This window comes from Cloeon dipterum, chromosome 4 (genome assembly GCF_949628265.1).
Source record: "Cloeon dipterum chromosome 4, ieCloDipt1.1, whole genome shotgun sequence".
Classification (NCBI taxonomy): Eukaryota; Metazoa; Arthropoda; class Insecta; order Ephemeroptera; family Baetidae; genus Cloeon; species Cloeon dipterum.
In genome coordinates, this window is record NC_088789.1 from 13360446 (window position 1) to 13379832 (window position 19387).

The window sequence follows — 19387 nt, forward strand, 5'->3', positions numbered from 1 at the left end:
GTTTTCCTCTCGCAGTAGACGCGGCTGGAATCTCAAAGCTACTATTTTCCTCTCATATTTAAAAACCCTTTCCTTGTGTGTCCCTGTCGGATAGAATTCAACTATAGAGTCTTCTAAGCGTCAGCTATTTCCACCTCGCAGTAAAAAAAAACACTCAGAAGACGTAAAATGTGACAGAAACAGTGGTGGGGCTGAGAAATGTCACTGTTTGACGCAGACTGTTTACATTACTTGCTCAAGCAAGGAAAAGAGTTTATTTTACGTTTAAACATCATTCATTCCCTTACGTCTAGAAAGTGTATTTTTCCAGTTTTGCTGCTGGGCCAAATATTTAGGGCAGAATATGCTAAAACATATACTAAATCTTTAAGCAAATTAAAAAATATGATGATGAGGACAAGTGATTCAATTTGATGACAGTAAAAAACCAGGGATTACAAAAATATAACAAGTGCATGTTTTTAGGTCAGGCCAAGACTTTGTCTTGTTACTTTGTGCCCTTTTTACAATGAGCCCAATAAAAAAGGAACCGTCAAGAGATATCAGCATCTCTTCTGAAGTTCATAAACTTCAGCGACCTGAACATGTGCCTTTCTTCACTTTTTTCTTGTATATTATTGCTGATCAGGGACAGCCCGCAAGCTTTGTTTTCGAGAAAATTCCTCATTCCTACTTCCTCAACGCAACGTCCACCTTCGACTGACAAAATGCCTCTCACGAATAATTGATTATGAATGCTTCCCTATTAGCTCTCCATGGTGAGGTGTTTGTTATCTCCAAGTTAATAAATACATTATCACCATATGTGTTTTCTCATTACCAACTAGCGAGTGCAAATTGCATCAACATGAGTGTACTCTAGAGCTGACGTGTGTCATAAACGTGCATCCAAATGAACGTAATGCATCCCTCCTTATTTTATCAGCAACACTAGCGGTAGCCGCGCCGCGCATTATTTGTTAGTTTTTATCAAATTGTGACAATGCATAGCTACACAGCAGAGCTTTAAATTGAAATGAGTCGTTGCCTAGCATGTATCGACGTTTCAGAATACATTTGATAACAGTTATCTAGTCAATGAATAATACAAACAGTAATTAATTTGAAATTGAAAAGTTTCAATTATATTTTTTTAACTAAAACTTATCTAAAGGAATGCACTCTGTTTATTTTAGGTATCTAAAATTTTAGTTAATCACAAAAAAAGATAATTCAGGAGTTGTTAAATCTATCATTTTTAATGTCAGAATTCATAAAATTAGAAAAATATGCGAGTAAACTTATTTATATTAATTATTAATATCAATTTTTGTTAGTTTTTCATTTCTATAATTTTAATTAGTGAAAATTTGTCCGTAAAACTTACTGAGCTAAATCAAATATTACGTAATAATTACTTGTATATCTTTTTCTTTTGCTAAAAATCTCGAATCATTTAGAGGAAGAGTTGTTAAGAGAATCTGATCAAGGATTAATTAAACTCCGTGTCAGAGATCGCTCGGGTGATTCTGCCTGCCTGTATTATTTCACAGCAGGGTCTGCGTGTTGGTTGTTGTGTGCCTGCATAGTCGAGGGGCTGGATCATTTGTTCGGGTTCGTGCCGGTGCTGAGGTCACAAGGGTTGAATGAACACTCGTGAGAGGGCAGAAAAGCACGCGTTTTATTCCTGGTCACGGATCGATCATTTTTCCAAGTCGTGAATACCGCGCCGCCCAATATTAATCGCGATGAAAGCTGTGATTTATAGGACTCCGCGTTTATCTGCTGTATTGGCAAACAAAGCGCATTCCCAATATAGATATTTACGTTCATTTGTTAAATCCTCGACACAAATAAATCAATACAGTTATTACAAACTGCTTCGTTTACAACAGAACCCGATTTTATATCCGTGCAAATTAATGATGTGCGATTTTTAATTAAAATTGTGCACCACATTGGATCAAACCACAGAGGGGGATCGACATATATACTTGGAAGATGAAAAATGAGCTCAGCAAATTCTCCCTATTGGTTTATCTGCCCCTGCGACCTGCTGGCGTCGGTTTTATCAGGAAATCTGGTGCAGACTCAATAACCGGGCAGAGCACTTTATATTCCGCTTGGTGCGCTTTTTAATAAGAATTATCTCCACCAGACTATCTAAATGTTAATTGCAGTCCAAGGCAAACATTTGCCTTAAACGCAAGTCTTTATCTTAAGTGAAAAGTTCGTCTTGAGGAATGCCTTAACAAAGATATTAGAAAATTAAAACCTAATTAATTTTGTCCAGTCAGATGAGACATTAAAGAGATAATTTCGGTTTTACATGCACAGAATCCAACGGAGTCAATGTTCGTATTTACTGTGACGACTAGAGTGGTTTGAATAAATGCACAAGGTTGGGGCATGCAACACCTATATAAAACAAGCAAACATTATGCCAATCATTCAAACGTTTTTTTGGGGTCACACCTAGACAGTCTTGTCCGTCTATTAACACTTTCCATAAAACATTTATGATGACGTCTGATTTTCAAATATACACTTTTGAGAACCGAAGCATGGAACTTGATTAAAATTACAACAAGATAAAAATGTAACAATAGGTACTTTAATTGGTTTTTGAGAATCAATTTTATTTCGAAGTGACCTAAACCTAAACTTTGGACGTTTTATTATTTCAAAGGTAGGTATTAAAATTCAATCGAAACAATTTATTTCCAAGCTGTTTTTCCAAGCATAAAATACTTAACTTCAAAAGGGTACTTGAGAAAAAACTCGAGGTTGGATGCATTCTCGTTATAATTTTTTTTAACTGGTTTGAATGTAGCTTTCTTTTTTAAAGCCAAGTATTACTTTATGAGTAAATCTATTTCCCTAAATTCCAGAGCTTATTAAACATCGAAAATTAAATCTGAAATACTAGAGAAATAGCTTACCAATTAAAGTGTCCATCGCGTTATTTCAAAGCAAATATTATGCATCTCGCGACTACATTCTCTGTGAAATAATTGGTTTTATGATATCGACCGCGCAGTGCAAGAAAGCACAATCGTGGCGTCATTATCATTCATAACGGAACAATTATTGCTTTGTTCTCCGACTCACACGAATGAAGAACCAGAGCAAGTCACCATTGTCATGCAAATTCTAGGCAGATGCGTGCCGCACACTCGCTTGACGCTTATGGGCCTTGTTCGTATCACTGTGATCAAAACTTTTTGGCACATGCCAAGGAGAACTTTCAGATGAATGGTTAATATGAATATTTTTGGCTAGGGGGATGATCGATGATAGTTGCGGGGTGTCAATAGATTTTTCCCGAAACTTTTCGAAATTCGCGTGCAGACCTGCACAATACTATTGTAATGTGCCGCATACAAAGAGCGCTACCGGCCAGTGCGCAGCGCAGGTGCGACGCCACCATGAACCGATAATCTTGACAAAGGTGTGTTGCTTCCCATATTTCTTCTAAATGCAAGTCGTTTACTGAGCTGCAGTAGACACGAAAGTGGTTTGACTGCCGTAAGTGCAGTCGTAAATCAACGGAGATTAAACGCTGTGCAATTAATTATGGTTTATTCGCATTCAGAACACACACAATAACATTTGTATTGAGTCTGGCAGAGCTGCCACAAGGCGATTAGGAGATTAGGGAAGGGAGCATCGTCACGTGAAATGATACGATTGTATTCGCTTCTAATGCAGCGCAAGATGTTTCCACATTTCTGCACACGACAGGGGCTGATATTCGTATCCGAAAATCGTACGGCAGAAACGCACTCAGGCGGAGTGTGAAGCGAGTTGAGCGAAATTGTTTCAAGGAAGAATCCTTCACTGGTTGGCTACAAAAGAGGAAGAAAAAGCCTACGTTTCTGCGGTTATGTATTGATTTCTCGAAGAACGGCGCCGTGATTCAATTTAAAACTTTCAGCCTGTGGAAACTTTTTCTTCGTGAGAAGCCTGAAAGACCAATAATTTGAAAAAAGTTTTTCGTAAGAAGAGAATATCCTGTGCCTAAGGTCTTTTAGGAGTTATAATTTTTCGTTGAATGTAGCTTGCGACACATTGTTTTTAGTTTAGAACAACGTAGCACAAAGTTTTACAAAATTAAAACGAGTTTTGGGCGAATAAAATTTCATCTACCGCATATATGTCTTCTATTTTAATAAAAATTTATGTTTATTGTCTACTAATTGTTAGAAGTCTCAGCCAGTCGGCTAATTTCAGGTCGCGTGGTCAGCCGCCAGCAGCCGTGAATTTATCCATGCTGTGCCAGCCGCCAACTAAAAAGTCGAAAAGTGCTGGAGAAAAGAATTGGTCTCTAAAGGGACACAAGGCACCATCAAACTTCACTTTTAAAATTTGTCTGCCACTCCAGCCGTCAGCCACCAGCAAAAATATTCAGCCACTGCCGGGCCAAAATTCGGCTGCAGTCGGTTCAGCCAGCCGCCACCGAAAATTACGGCTTCTTATAAATATTTAATTTTTGATGATGGTGGAGAAAGCAACATGATAATCCACACATACTGCTGAGCGTTTAGTTGTGTATACGGAAAGGTTAAGTAATTGAAGTGTTACGTATAAAAACTTTGTCTCCTATTTTTCAATTACGATAAACGGAGAGAAAACCGCCATAACTTCCAATCCATTATTCACAACCTTCCGCCGCTCATTGGAGCAAGCGGCGTAGACTCACACCGACTTTATCCTTAGCGCCTGCGAAGCTGTTAGGTATGCAAACATCCTGACACAGGAGACAAGGAAATTGCCTATAGCTCTCAATTTTCAGTCCGGTGATAAATAACAACAAAGAGTGCCTGCCTCTCCGCTTTCACGGTCTGATGCAAAGTGCACCTCTCCCAGCCTCCAGGCTATAAATATGATACGGACGGGCCAGTGATGGATTGGACGCTGGGCCTAATTATGCATTCACAGCGGGGAAGGTGTTGTGCTTTGGATCATTTTTCGCACGCTGGCAAGGGCACCCGGTGATTTATGGACGACGTGGATTGTGTGCGAAATGCTCAATCGCTTTTCTTGCCGATTTGCTTTTCAGGTACGCAGAAAATATACGGAGCGAAATGACGAAATATTGCCTCTTCATTCTTTTCCTCTTTTTCTTTATTGCCTGACCAACTGGAAGTGAATCAGGTCGTGAGTTAATGTTTTATTTATATATTTACTAGACTCATTGAAATGCAAATTTATGTGCATGGGTGTAAATTATCCTTCATGCAATTTTGCAATTATTATTAAGAGTTGAATAAATTGATTCGTGACGCAGTGTCTTTAGACATTACGATACCAAAATTAGTCTTTTTCGGCTATTTATTATTCATTTAAGCCTTCCTAATGTAAGCGGAACTTTTTGGAATAAACCAACGAATAAAGTCTCATTTCGAATGACGCAAATCCAACTTACTCAGTTCTCCCCTTTCTATTGACGTACGAAGCGACGGGATGAAGGTATTTTGTTCTATTGAGATAGGGGCGATAAATCTACATGGTGGCTACGTTCTTTCATAAAAAAATACTTTTCAGACCGGCTGGAGATTAGAATAAAATCGATGGCGTCGGCTTCTATTTCTGCAGCAAGTGTATCAGGCCCGCAACTAAACTAACTTGACGTGTTAGATTTGAAAGTCAAATTAGGAAGTATGGGAATAAATGGTTTGTTGGTGCTGCACAGGTGAATGGGTCGCTTTCGCGTTGCGCGCAAACTAACGAGGTCGTTACTCTTTCAACAGTTTCTGCTACCTCCAGTGAATTTTCTGAGAGCGAGCATCCGCCTGAACGAATGCTGCCCTTTTCACAGTGCAGTCCGCTGCGAAGCGATCCAATTTTCCAGCCAGCACCAGCTCTTTCAAAAGCATTTATACTCATTTTTTCAATTGGAAATCTCTCTCTCTCTCTCTCTCTCTCTCTCTCTCTCTTTCTACGTTATTTGTAAAAGATGCTTGTGATAATGGATTTCTTAACGAGCTGCTATATGGATTGGACGAACTGTGTCTCCAGACATTTCGTTTAATTTATTATCAACATATAAAAGTCTTAGCGCAATTTATAAATGGAAAATGCTGTGTAATTATTGTTTATGGCCGCGCAAGATTTACTGTGTCGAAATTAAGGAGCACACGATAAACGATCGTAGCATGCGAGAGGCTTTATTTTTAGCCCCTAGCCGTTTGTAATTTCCTCAAGGCATTAAATGAGTAGTACGAAATAATATATGCAATTAATATTTATACATACAGACGCCAACATCTTGCGTGCAACAATCCTGCAAGGCTTACAATAAGATAAGGCAAGAAATTCCGTCTTGAGTCATTTTACAGAAGCGAATGATGAGCGCTTTTGGAATAAAATGTTTGTAAGGTTAGTATCTTGATTTAAGTTAACATGGCATGAACTTGAAAATTTGGCTTGCTTCCACGCTATTCTATTCGAAAGGTCACGGCCGGAGCAGAAAAAAAGCGATGACATTCAAAAGTGCCGTATATATATTTTACAGTCATTACAAGACTTTGTTTTAAATGATTTGTGCCAATGTATTATGGGCTATTTACGAATAAATTAATAGGCAGGACTATAATTGGTTTACTGCGATCTCTAAATTTTTAATCGTAAAACTAACATTTAACTGTTATAATTTATAATATGTTTATCGGAATTTTGTCATAAAAATCCGGAAGAACCAACAACCATTTGCCATATATACTCAAACGTACCGTTTGCACAATCATAAGTCTCGCAAAGACCCTGTTAGCTGACCAATGAGATAGTTTGGGATGGCATTTTCATGCCTGCTTTGTTTGACTCAATACATAAATATTCTTGACCATGTTAGAAAAAAAGTAAAAATAGAATAGTGAAACCTGGAGAAATCATCGTTGCCGCAATCATTAAAATAACTCACGCTTGCGCGTGAATATGAGCGAGATACTGTAAAGCAGAACATTTTTGCCGTGCGGGTGACGCTCTTTCGCCGCAAAAAATCAATGCGCAACAGTAACTAAATTTAACGTATTTACGTCATTTAAAGGTGTTTATAGTAGGATTAGTGGAATCAGTAAATTTTTATTTGTGTAATTTTCAATCTGATTTATAGCTGGAGACAATCGGCTTCAGAAAGACGAATCATAAAAATAAAAGCAGGTCATATTTTCGAATTTGTTAAAATTTTTCGATTTTTAACAAATTCGAAAAATGAAAATTGCAGGTCAATTCAGCTTTAGTTACGAGTGCCTCATTCTTATGGAATTAGGTGACTTGGTTTTTATGTTGCAAGTACTGGAAGGTGATGTCCTAGTGGAGTGGGCACTGCCCCTCATTGGCAAGAAGTGGAGCAAGGTCTTGTCCTGATAAAGATGCATGCTTACTTTATGCGCATCTATTAACCCGACAATAATTCAAGTCGAGTGCAAATGACACTTTATGACGGGCATTAAATGGAACAACTCGGCCGAGTCGTCTGGACATGGAAATGTATTCCAGCGGGTAAAGTGCGCGCCATCCAGCAACAGCCTAGACCTCATTATCTATACAACAGCAGAATCAGACGAATCTCACCGCCAGTATTCATTGGTTGTGCAAACGCGTCAAATTGGTCGCAACCAACTGACAAACATTACAAGCAGGAACAGATCGATGTGGTAATTTCCTGGCGCGTGCATTATGCGCTCGCTAATCAGTCGCCGCCATGCTGGTGCGACGTGCTTTATAAATTAATTGCTCCATAGCCGCTCTCATCTCGTTAATTAATCATCTCCGGGCCCGTGTTATTCGTGCCGGGCACTGACTTGTCCTACCCCATTTTCACTTCACCGTGAGTTTGTTTACGAAATTTCATTTTGCCAGTGCTAATTTAAAACTTTTGCCGTGTGTCGTGCAATACTTGAACTAACTCGTGCTTACTCACAAAACGAGCGTGGATGCTTCTTATTGTCTTAAGCTCAAGCTCTCTTGAAATTTGATCCTCGCGTTCTTGCTTCTCTACTTTCTTACTTTTTTCATCAAAGGAGTTCTCTTTATTATTAATTTTGAACTTGCCTTTTAACTTTCTTCACATAAACATAAAAAACTTTCAGCAGGAACATTAGTCATTCCCGTCTCAGGTCTCAGGAGAGCTGAAATATAGCTCGTGGAAAATTTCTTTGCAACGTAAGACTTTGAAGTAAACAAAATCGCTTTGATACTTGAAACTTTTAAAATTTCATGCAATAATAATTTTCTGTATGCTCAGCTGACAAACATAATATCCCTTGATAAATTATTTCAACACAGAGTGTAACGCAGTAAACTATATAAGCCTCTCATGTTGGCACTTAATTACTTGTTCTCTCCTTAACTGCTTTCCCGAGCTTTATTGATTTTAGAGAGCTCGGAATCATATATGTGCTATTTCACAGCTTTGTAACCATAGATTCAGTTTTCCCACCAACTACTAATTTTCTCCCCCTCCTTCCTCATCACCTCTAACATTTTCACAATCTGGGGAGCTACTTTCACAGATCAATAAAAAAGCGGCCATAATAAATAGTTGAAAGATAATTAGTTTCAGTGTCGAGAGGAAAATTTGCACTCAGATAAGCTTTGAACGAGTAAAATCTCGACTGAAATTGTCAAAAATAGATATTAACAACCATTGTCAACAGTTTGATGAATCTGAGATGAAAATGAAAGATAAGTATGTAATGTGAGTGTGTATGAACACGTTTAAAGCAACTTTACCGTAGTTTGACACTTTTTCGTGCAATACAAAATATATACAGCCTAAATTAAGTTGAAATGCCTAAATTACAATTACAAGGCAATGTACACACGTTATCGCTGGTGGCAATCAATCGCCTACTCTGTTTTTATTGGTCACCGGGCAGAGGCAAGTCCGCCTGCTGGAAATCAGCGCACGTAAGGCAGTCTGCTCCTGACACATTGGGAAAAAAGTGTCACGCACATGGCACACAAAAGGCACGGAGTTCAACCCTGGGGACTCATTTGAATTTAAGAGAAGCCTTTATCGAGAGCACGGTGGTCTGTAATTCAGAGCCCTTTTGCATTTTGACACGCGGTCGGCGAATCAAGTGTTAAAAATAGAGCACACCACCGCCGACGCCGACCATTATGCTCGGAAAAAGCGGGTCAGTCTGTATGTAAATTAATAAGAACGCGCGCGGGCAATTTCTCTGGCAGAGGAGAAAGAGGAAAGCAGATAAAGCGTAGGCCCATGCGCCTAGGCATTAGACGCGCCATTAAAGCAAGCCATATTTTCCACGTAGGACCCTCGAATTTTATTATCATTCTTCTCCGTCACGACTCATTACTATAGTCAAGGGCCAGAAGATTGCTACATTCTGTCCGACACGTATACCGGCAGAAATATGAATAGGCCTCCTGCAGACTGATTAGACCGCCAAAATGGAATAAATTACACGTCGACGTGCACAATGCTTGTTTCTTTGGGTTCTTTTTATTACCACACACTCGTATGTATATACTTGTTTGGCTATTCTACGGGAGTGATTACCCGTCGGTTTGCAGATAAAAATCTCGATAGCACTGCCTGTAGGCGAAAGTAATTCAGACAATCGATAGGTCCTTCGCGGTTCGTTCACCCTTTTGTCGCGCAAGGTGCTCGCTTGTCTAGCTCTCGTTTTTTATTCGTTTTGTCGTCTCTCGGTTCTTTGCAATTGCGGAAATCAATATTTGGCGACTCGCAATATACCTTGCTATGCAGACCCAACACCCCGACACTTTCGCCATTCGCATCAATAATGAAAGGGTCATCAGGCTGATGGATGTCCAAATACATACCCACGCAAACACAGCTGTTTGAGTTTCGATGCATATTATTTGATTGATTATCATCAACGCTTCATTTTTGACGTTCAATCAAAAGGAAATTTCAACCTATGAAAAAGAATTTACAAAATTTAAATAATCAAAAAATTATTATTTTTTGGTGAGAGTTATTGTAATTTGACCTTTTTGATGACACGTTTTTTGGGCCAAAATTGCAATCACATTATAATTCCCTGCATCGATTTGTTGCTGCCGTGCGAGATGATATTGTAAAACCAAAGCGCACATTATGAAACTGTTAGTTCCTTTTGTGAGCGTCGAAGTGCCAGAGAATTGTTTTCAGTGCTACCGCGTGTGGAAAAATTTGCGGCCGAATATGGGCTTTAATGAGAACATCAGTGTATTTCAAGAAAAAAAAACAACTCTTCAAGATAAATTAAACACTTTGTCTCACTCTTCTTCTACTTTTCATTTGTGTTCAATCACAAAAAATTTCATTTTGAAAACTAAATCGCATTATTGTCAACTATAATGTTTTTGGATCAGTTTGAAATCTTTGGTACTCTTCAAATGTTTTACCGACAGGCAAGGTGAAATACCATAGAAACAACTTTCAAATTATTTTCAAAATGTAATATATTTGCATTAAAAGTATTAGCAACAAATTATTTTTAGTAAAAAATTATAGATTTTTTTAAATAAGATCAAAATTTTATTTTATTTTATTTGGGTTATTTAGTGTTCAATTTGTTCATTTAGATAGACATTATTTTATTATGACAATTTTGACATACTTTAGTGTCTAATTAAGAAAAACTGTTCAAAGTTGAGGAAGCGAATTTTTTATTTATTGTTTCAAACGCTTAAAATATGTGATTAATAGTCTCAACACTTATTGTTAGCATTATTTACATAGGGCAAAAATCTACGTAGTACATAGATTATAGGTATATATTAGGCTAATAATGCTATTCAAAAGTTTTCACTTAAGTAGAAATGTTAAAAACTTGAATTTATAAACAAGTTAACATTTCGAAAGAAATAACATGGAAATAGCGATTGAATGAGAAAATGGTGCACCCACGCCTGCTTTTGTGTACTTCTTTCACAGGTTAGCTCCTGTTGCGCCATAACTAAAGCATCACTTTCATTCAAGGCGTCTTTTCACGTGGCCATCAGAGAGCAGACGGTAAATACCAGCCGTTCATGTCTCCCAATGGAAATAAGTTGGAAGAATCTCATTCGCTCGTCCATTACTGGCACATTTGTCAAGATCTCCACCTTATCATTCATTTGCATAGACGTATATTGAAAGCACTCATAGGCCAACAATGGTTGCGGGAATTTAAATTGCTTAAAACTCTTGCTAAAACGTTGGCGCTTCAGATTTAAATAAAAAATGCATTTTTTTAGACCCTTAACTACGCAGTTGTCGTCTGAGACAAGTTGACAGTTAAGTTGGAGACGATAGTATGCTGTTAGCAATTTCATTTGTTACAAATTTTGTTCAATCACCCCTGATGCTTTGCAACAGCAGAGAGTTGTGAATTAGAGCGTTATAAGAATAAAAGTTATTTGCACCACAAACGCATTTAAAAGGAATTTCCAAGGTTATCAGAGAGCTGGATCAAGTTGTGTAATTACTTTTACAAAACTGTAAATTTGACACGCAAAGACTGTTTGTTTGGAATGATAAATGGGGTGTAATCGCGCAAAGCAGGCGACAAAGTGTGTGTTCATGTTCATACTCACCTACGACCTCTTCGACGGCCTGCATAGCCTCTTGCTTGGCCCGCTCGGCCATGCGGTGGGCGGCGTCGGTGCCGTTTTCGACCACGGCTTTCACTTCGCGGCCCATCGAGTCCGTGAAGCCCTCCATGGGCTTGTTCATCATGGGGTCGTTGAAGTTGCTCGGCTGCACGGGCATCACAGCATCTTTGCTCGAGTTGCAGCCCATCGTGTTCGCTGTGGCACATAAAGTCCAAAGAGTCCGCGGCGAGGCCCAGCGGCCTTCGCGAGAAGTCCCCTCGCGCGAATTGTTTTCAAAACAAAGTCAGCGGGCGCAGCGCGGGCCAAGTGGTCGTGCGAGGTGCATGCTGGTGTGCGGACGGCTTCGATCTGCCTGCACGTACACGGCGCTCGCCTGAGGCCCTTAAGAATGTAAAGTCGATATAATCGCGTGCCTGCATCGCTAAACAGTTTTATTATAAACGTGTACGTATATGAAGCGTGCGGGGCGGACTCGCGGCACTACTGGCGCCTGAGGAAATTTGCGATAAACCCCGGCAGTCCAAACTCAACGCCGCTGATTGTGGCCGCGTGCGCATAATATAAGTCTCCAAAAGCTTGGCCAGCGGACAATTTGCGACTGGACTTTGAAAGACGCAAATTTCACCAGTATATTTTTACAGCCAAAATATACAGTTTTGTTTGTTTCATGTCTTCATAATGAGAGGAAATACAAAGAAACAACCGATAAAGCAATTATTTTTTTGGTTTGATATATTTGTCACGCCGAAAAATTGAAGAAAGAGTCAATTTAGAACAAGTCAATTATTATGTCCCTGAACCACAAAATCAAATTTCTCGTCCAACTAAAATAGCACACAACAAATTTATGGATGCCATAAAATTGAGGGTTGTATACACAGCTATACTGATAGCACTTTTTAACATGTAAATCATAAATTTATCGTTATTGTTATTGAAAACGATAGCATTAAAATTAATTGCTATAATATGTTATATAAATATTGCTGCCATTAATTTTGCACACCATATTTGTATATCAATGTCTTATAGCTCCTATAACCTGATAGAGGCTTGCTTACTGTTCTTACTATATAATCACCTCTAGGTCTATTTTATGAAGGGTTTCAAACCTATAAACAGACTGTCCTAGTCTGGGTGCTGGCTTTCATGATTGATCTCAGGTATAGCCCAAAAATATTCCATTCATGGTAAGGTACTGTCCAAACTGGTGGTCCAACAACCGGACGATTAGTCAGTAATGAAGTAGAAAGTATAGTCGGCAAAATACCATCCACGCCTGGACTGTTCGTCCACTGCTCAGAGCCATGCTCAGCTTGAGCTTGAAAATATATATTTCACAGTTTGAATGACGAGGTCGATTTGGACAAAATCCATCGTAATTTGTGTTTCGTCGGTTACATTTGACATTATGTAACTATTTGAAATCACCATATATTATGCGCTCATTATCCAAATCACCAGAGAGAATAATAATAATAATAGACTTTCCCGCACTTTTATTCCATTGTAGCAAATTCTATATTAATTTATATGTAATATATGTATAGAGTAAGGAATATATATATTATCCTTACAATTTTAAATTATTTTTTACTTTTTATTTGTGTTTCAATTTTATCATTCATTTAGTAAATTTATAAGATTTATTGATATATTTTTGATTCCTTGAGTAGTTCAAATTTTTCTTATGTATTTGAAAAAGGTTAGTTCATAATGGCAAAAACTTTTTGTGTTTATATAATACGATCTATTTAATATTGTTTATTGACACAATAAATATGTGCTGAATTATTTTTTCCTTAAATATTTGATTATTTTTTACAATAAATGAAGATAAATAATAGAGGTTCTCACTTCACTGCTGACTGAATCGTTTTTTTTCGAGCTACATATAAGCGCGTGAATTAGTGTGTAAAATTCTGTGGATTTTTTACCCTTGTGCATCAGTGGTTCATAGGGTATAATCGGTATAATGTGGTTGGTAGTGAATGAACAAATAAATCGGCGTTGCGTTGGCAGCAGTGGTGGGCGTATTTGCCTCATCAAACTTGTCCTGTCTGACATCAGCCGCTGCTTATTTTTCGATAAGTTCGTCGATTCCGGTGCACTTAGGGTCTGGCTGTCGACGGAGGAAGAGAATTGGTTGGTCCGAAATGCTTCAGGATGACAGTCCAGACGCTTCAGAGCAGAGCAGCATCAACAAAAAGGTACCGGACGTTCACTGCCGTACATAGCCGTGGTTTAGAAATCTGCCCAAGTGGGCAATTATCTGACGATAAAAGAGGCTCTAGGCATCGTGGTAATTATAACAATTTTGCTCTCGTTCCAGTCAAACAAGTCGGAAACCGTGGATTTGACGGACAACTCGCTAGTGGTCGACATTTCGGATGCTCTGAGTGAGAAGGATAAAGTGAAATTCACCGTGCATACCAGGGTTTGTTTGCCATTTAAATTTACAACGACTGCATGTATTAAAAAGCTGAGCTGGCTAGGATATTTATGTAATCAGATTTATCATCGTCACGTGCTAAGAATTACATTGAATTTGTACGCACAATGGTAACTGTGCCACTCAATTTGAAGACCGTTTATTGCCGCTGTGTTTTTCCTCTCACATCCCTCTTATCATTCTCCATTTTATATACCAACATTATCTTTCATTTTTCGTTGTCAGTTTCCTGCCCCTTGCTTTAAACGCAGAGGCTGTAAAGTTCATTTATAATTCACCTTATAAAGTTTGAAAATAAACTCCTCATGTGCTAAGTTGTTTGACCTCTTCCACTGGCCATTAATTATTTTAACTAATTTGTCCTTTTAATCAAATTTCAGACAACACTTCCTGAGTTTGCCAAAACCGACTTTCTTGTAGTTCGTCAGCATGAAGAGTTTGTATGGTTACACGACCGATTTGAAGAAAATGAGGAGTATGCTGGCTACATTGTAAATATAACACAAATTTTTCCAGCTGTAAATTTTAATGCCCTTGTCTTGCAGATCCCTCCTGTTCCTCCCAGACCTGATTTTGATGCATCCCGAGAGAAACTTCACAAATTAGGTGAAGGAGAAGGGACAATGACCAAAGAGGAGTTTGCTAAAATGAAGCAGGAACTGGAAGCGTGAGTGCTTTTTTAGATAACTGTTATCACTTAGCCTGAAAGCTGGCTTTCCATTTCAGTGAGTATTTGGCAACCTTCAAAAAGACTGTTGCCATGCATGAAGTGTTTCTTATCCGCCTTGCAAATCATCCCATCTTCAGAAACGACCATTTCTTCAGAGTCTTCCTTGAATATGACCAAGATGTGAGTATCCTTATTATTCTGGCAGTTATATTTCTGTAGTGATGTTAATTACTTTGCTGTAAAATGGAGTCAGTCATTATATATCAATTTAGAGAAACACAACATACATGTACAACAGACATGGATGAAAATGTCATTATCCTTTTATTATTATTCTTGTTTTTTCTTGCTAGGGTCATTACAAAAAATGCGTTAAATATTAAAATTTAAAAGCAAGAAAGGCAGAAAGGGTGAACAGTACTAGCGAAATAAAGCCAAAAAAATAATCTATTACAAAGTAATATCACGCCACTCTGAGTTGCAAATCTATTTTTCAAGTTAAAGCATTGTTTGCCAGTTCAGCTAAATTGGATCTATTTCTTTTGCACTACCATTTATTTTGTGTACTTAGGATAAATTTTTCCTCAAAATTTGATTCAAATTAAAACATGAAAAATATTGTTTTGTTGATGCAGACTATAGGTCAGGTTCATGCTGCAAAAGTTAACAATTTTTCATATCAGAGGAAATTTGGTCGCAATGGTCCTACATTTCATTATAATTAAATAGAATTAATACAACTCTCATGTAGACATAGAGCACATATATAATAAATTGCCATCACTGGTGTGTGTTTAGAAATAATTTTTTTCTTGTGATTTCAAATTTTCCTTTTTTGGTGTGTTTTAGATACCATAGTTGAAGCAATGTTGTTTTTAAATGTTTGATATGATTTCAGCTTTGTGTTAGAAGCAAAAACAAGAAGGAGTTGTTTGAGGGTCTTGTGAAATCATTTTCAAAAACGTCAGATGAGCTCTTGCTCTCAGCAACGCAAAAAGACAACGATGACTTTTTTGAAAAGGAAAAAGATTTCTTGCTTGAATACCATTCACATTTGAGAGATGCCACTGCCAAAGCTGACAAAATGACTAGCCGACACCAAGGTTTGTGCTGTAATTTCTTTCTTCTTTGATCAAGTTAACATTGTATGCTACCTTTGTAGATGTGGCTGATTCTTACATTAAAATTTCAACGGGCCTCAATCAGCTGGCAACAAGTGACCATCCAGAGTTAGAAAAATTCTTTACTAAAGTGTCGGACACTTTTGAAAAAGCGAGAGTAAGAGCTACAGTTATAAATCGCGGTATTTAATTTCAACCTCATCCTCAGAAACTAGAAGGCAGAGTAGCGTCTGACGAAGACCTGAAGTTGTCTGACACACTGCGATATTACATGAGGGACTCTTTTGCCGCCAAACAGCTCCTGTACCGACGTCTGCGATGCCTAGCGGACTATGAGCAGGCAAATAAAAACCTGGACAAGGCCAGGACTAAGAACAAAGATATCCACGCAGTAAGTGTTGAAGTATTTTGATCTTAAAACGCTTCATATTTTCATTCGCACTGTTATTGCTATCAAGGCTCAGGAAGTTATTGATGTGAGTAATCTGTAGCACTAATCAGTAATATAGAAACAAACAATTAATTAGAAGTAGCTTCTCGTTTTGTTTGCTTCTGTTTTGTGTTTAATTTTTATGTTATAAAGGTTGAAATGATGTTTTATACTTTGTGGGTAGTTGATTTGAGAGCCTGAAATATATGTTTGTATGCCATCCCATTCCATCTCACTTAAGAAATGAGACGCAGTTCTAAATTGTGTATCTGTTTTCAGGCTGAACTGGCTCAACAACAAGCCTGTGATAAATTTGAACAGATTTCAATCAAGGCTAAGGAAGGTGAAGCCTATTGAATGATTTGATGCAATTATTTAATTAACAACTTTTCCTCATTCTCAGAATTGGTTGAGTTCAAAAAACGTAGAGTGGTAGCGTTCAGAAAGAACTTGGTCGAAGTGGCAGAACTTGAAATCAAGCACTCAAAGGTAAGTTGGTTTGAACCTTTTAGAAAAATTTGTCATGGTGAAATGCTGCCAAAAAAAATAAAAATCATATTATATTTAACGCTAGTAAATTAAAATCAGTGACTGTCTTAATAGGTTACACTTAGTCAGTTCGTACTCAAACACAATCTTCTGCTTCAGAGCTACAATGAACTTTTTCAAATCAGATGAAAATAAGAATATATTAATATAAATCTGACTGTTGGGTGAGTGATATAATTTGAAAATTCCCAGGAGATCATGATGTCATGTATAATTTAAGCATATTATAGTGTCAAGCATTTTATGTTACTAAATAAGTCATTTCTTACCCTTAATTAAGATTTTAGTTTAAAAATACTTATTATGTGCTTGATTTGTATAATAACCTAAATTTGTTGTTATGATGATAATTAGGAACCACCACTCTGACTAGTGAAGCTTAAAATTCCTGGAAACTGCAGGTCTCTAATTTATAACACAGTCCTGTAATTATTTTACTAGATGAAGTAATTTTTTTAGTCTTCAACGTCAAGTGTAATTAATACCTTACTCAGAGGATCCTTTAACAAAATAAATTAGCATATATCAAAGGTTCACTAGATTGGATTATCACCTTTTAATGGAATTAATTATTATATTTTGGTTGAAATTAATTGCAGCTTCCTCATTGAACAGAGCTGTTTATTTTCTTGTATTTGTACAGAGGATTGACAAAGGAGGGTTGAGGAGAACTCTCCTCTACTCTCAGACGGTACTGGAAGCTCATGAATTAGGGCATGCATCCAGCAGTCAAACCTAGTTGAGCAGAAATGTTTCTTCTGTAGAAATACGGAACATTACAAAAGCTTGAAATATACCAAAGAAACTGCATTTGATTTAAACCGAAAAATTATGATAGCCTTGTGGCATTCTGCTTTCTTTGGCATCTATCGACAATAAATGATTATGTTCTGATGTTATGACAAAAGTAACATATCACGGTCTTTGGCATTTAGGCTCAAGTTCAGCTGCTCAAGAACTGCTTGGAGAGCTTGAAGGAGGAGATGGAATGATTGCCACTGAATGCCGCAGCGAGGCGAACCGAGCCCATCAGCCTTTCAGTTCTCGCTGAAACTTGCACCAGCTACATTTGAGGCCTGTTAAACTAGGACTTGCTATTCTCTTCCCAGGTGTCATCAAAACCATCTTGAATCGTTTCTAAGCCAGTCGTGCTGGCTGTGGTTGAGTCTCAGAATAATTTTTAAGCCAGCATGTCCAGCCTGGAAAACCCAAGCAACTCAATCATCAGACTGCTCCTTAATTTTAGGTCCTATAAATGAAAAATTGCTTGGTTTTCCACCTTTGGCATGTTCAAACTTACGTGTGAATAATAGTAATTGCACTTTCAACTGAATTCTTACTTCAGCAAGGCAACATTATCGCTCTTTGCTGTTAACATACTGAGCAGAAAATTGCCTATGCTAATATTCTACATTCCTTTGTTATTTTCTGCGAATGATACGCCTCTTAATATTGTCATTCATTGGCTTGCATGTCCATAAAGCCAAATCAGTTCAATTGTTATCTCACGCCTTCAAACTTTTAACCAAACGTCATCTTTTTTATTGTAATCTATCATTTGTGTTTAAGGAAAGTATATTTTTGAGCAGTTTATTTAGAATGACTCGAAAAATAAAAGAGAGTGAATGAATCCAAAGGAGCATCGCAGTGTGTCTACAGTTAAACGGGGAGTGTAATGTTAAATAACTATCTTTTATTTTGTTAATTGCAGAAAAATTATGAATCTTACTTATCTCTATTGTTTGTTTGGTAATCATGAAAATGCTAATTGTTAAATCCTGTATGGCTGATGAATATCAGGTGATATTGAATTTAATAAAAATATGAAACAAATCATAATTTGAAGGAAAAACTTATTTTTATCATTGGAATAACATTCAAATAAACCATTAATAGCTTGGTGTTGTTTAAAAGCATTTTAGTGATTTTGTATAAATAGAGTCAATAATATGAAATGAGCAATAAACTACTCCATTGAAGCAAGAGAGGGACCGAAATAATCAATATTAGATATTGAGTGCCTCAATGAAAACTGATTAAAAAGCTGTGTTTAGTTTAAGAACTACGCTGAAGACAACTTCAATGGGTAATAAATGACTTGAACACTTAAAAATGCTCTGAGGGCTAGATTAGGGGAGCTTTTGCACTATCTATTTTTTGCTAGTACAATATGTACTGAGTCCCATCATTTTGGCTCGATCATAATAAATTAACGGGGGTTCTTTCCTGCAGAGGGAGTCCATACGTTTTGTAACAATGGGATTTTGATTTCGGCGCGCACAGGGGTGCTCTGTAAAGCAGCACGATATTTTGTTTGTATAGACTCTGCTGCTTGAATGATCTGATCAACTGCAAAATACAAACTGACAATGCAATGTGTGTTTTGGATCAGATAAATTCATGACTAAACAAGAAAGCTATCATTTTACAATGAGTGAAAAAATACAAAAATTTTACCTCGCAGTTCTTCCCAAGTTAGCACAAATTGGTAAAAAAAATAAATCACTTTATTATTTTGAACTATTTTACTGGGTTTTAAACACTCAACAAATCAATCCAAACCAACATCACAGATCGTCATTTTAATCCTCCTGAAAGAATAAATTCAAGTT

The 19387-nt window shown here is 37.4% G+C and overlaps 2 protein-coding genes across 3 annotated transcripts in view; one reads left to right on the forward strand and one right to left on the reverse strand.

The window, feature by feature from the left end:
* Window positions 1-11755, reverse strand: part of igl (igloo) — a 45197-nt gene extending 33442 nt beyond the window's left edge. Inside the window, exon 1 of the mRNA XM_065488230.1 lies at window positions 11536-11755. Coding sequence (XP_065344302.1) covers window positions 11536-11740 — 205 coding nt within the window. The 5' untranslated portion in view covers window positions 11741-11755. The remainder of the gene's footprint in view (window positions 1-11535) is intronic.
* A 1824-nt stretch (window positions 11756-13579) lies between these two features.
* On the forward strand, window positions 13580-18627 carry Snx6 (sorting nexin 6). 2 transcript variants are annotated; one of them, XM_065489294.1, is made up of 12 exons: window positions 13580-13763; window positions 13886-13990; window positions 14386-14496; window positions 14551-14672; window positions 14732-14855; window positions 15574-15778; window positions 15838-15953; window positions 16005-16187; window positions 16255-16272; window positions 16506-16569; window positions 16630-16715; window positions 17711-18627. In XM_065489294.1, exons 1-12 carry the CDS (start codon window positions 13710-13712, stop codon window positions 17765-17767), a joined length of 1245 nt encoding a protein of 414 aa, XP_065345366.1. In that variant the 5' UTR covers window positions 13580-13709; the 3' UTR covers window positions 17768-18627. The 2 variants fall into 2 exon arrangements, with proteins under 2 accessions (XP_065345366.1, XP_065345367.1); XM_065489295.1 differs by lacking the exon at window positions 16255-16272.
* The last annotated feature ends 760 nt before the right edge of the window (window positions 18628-19387 follow it).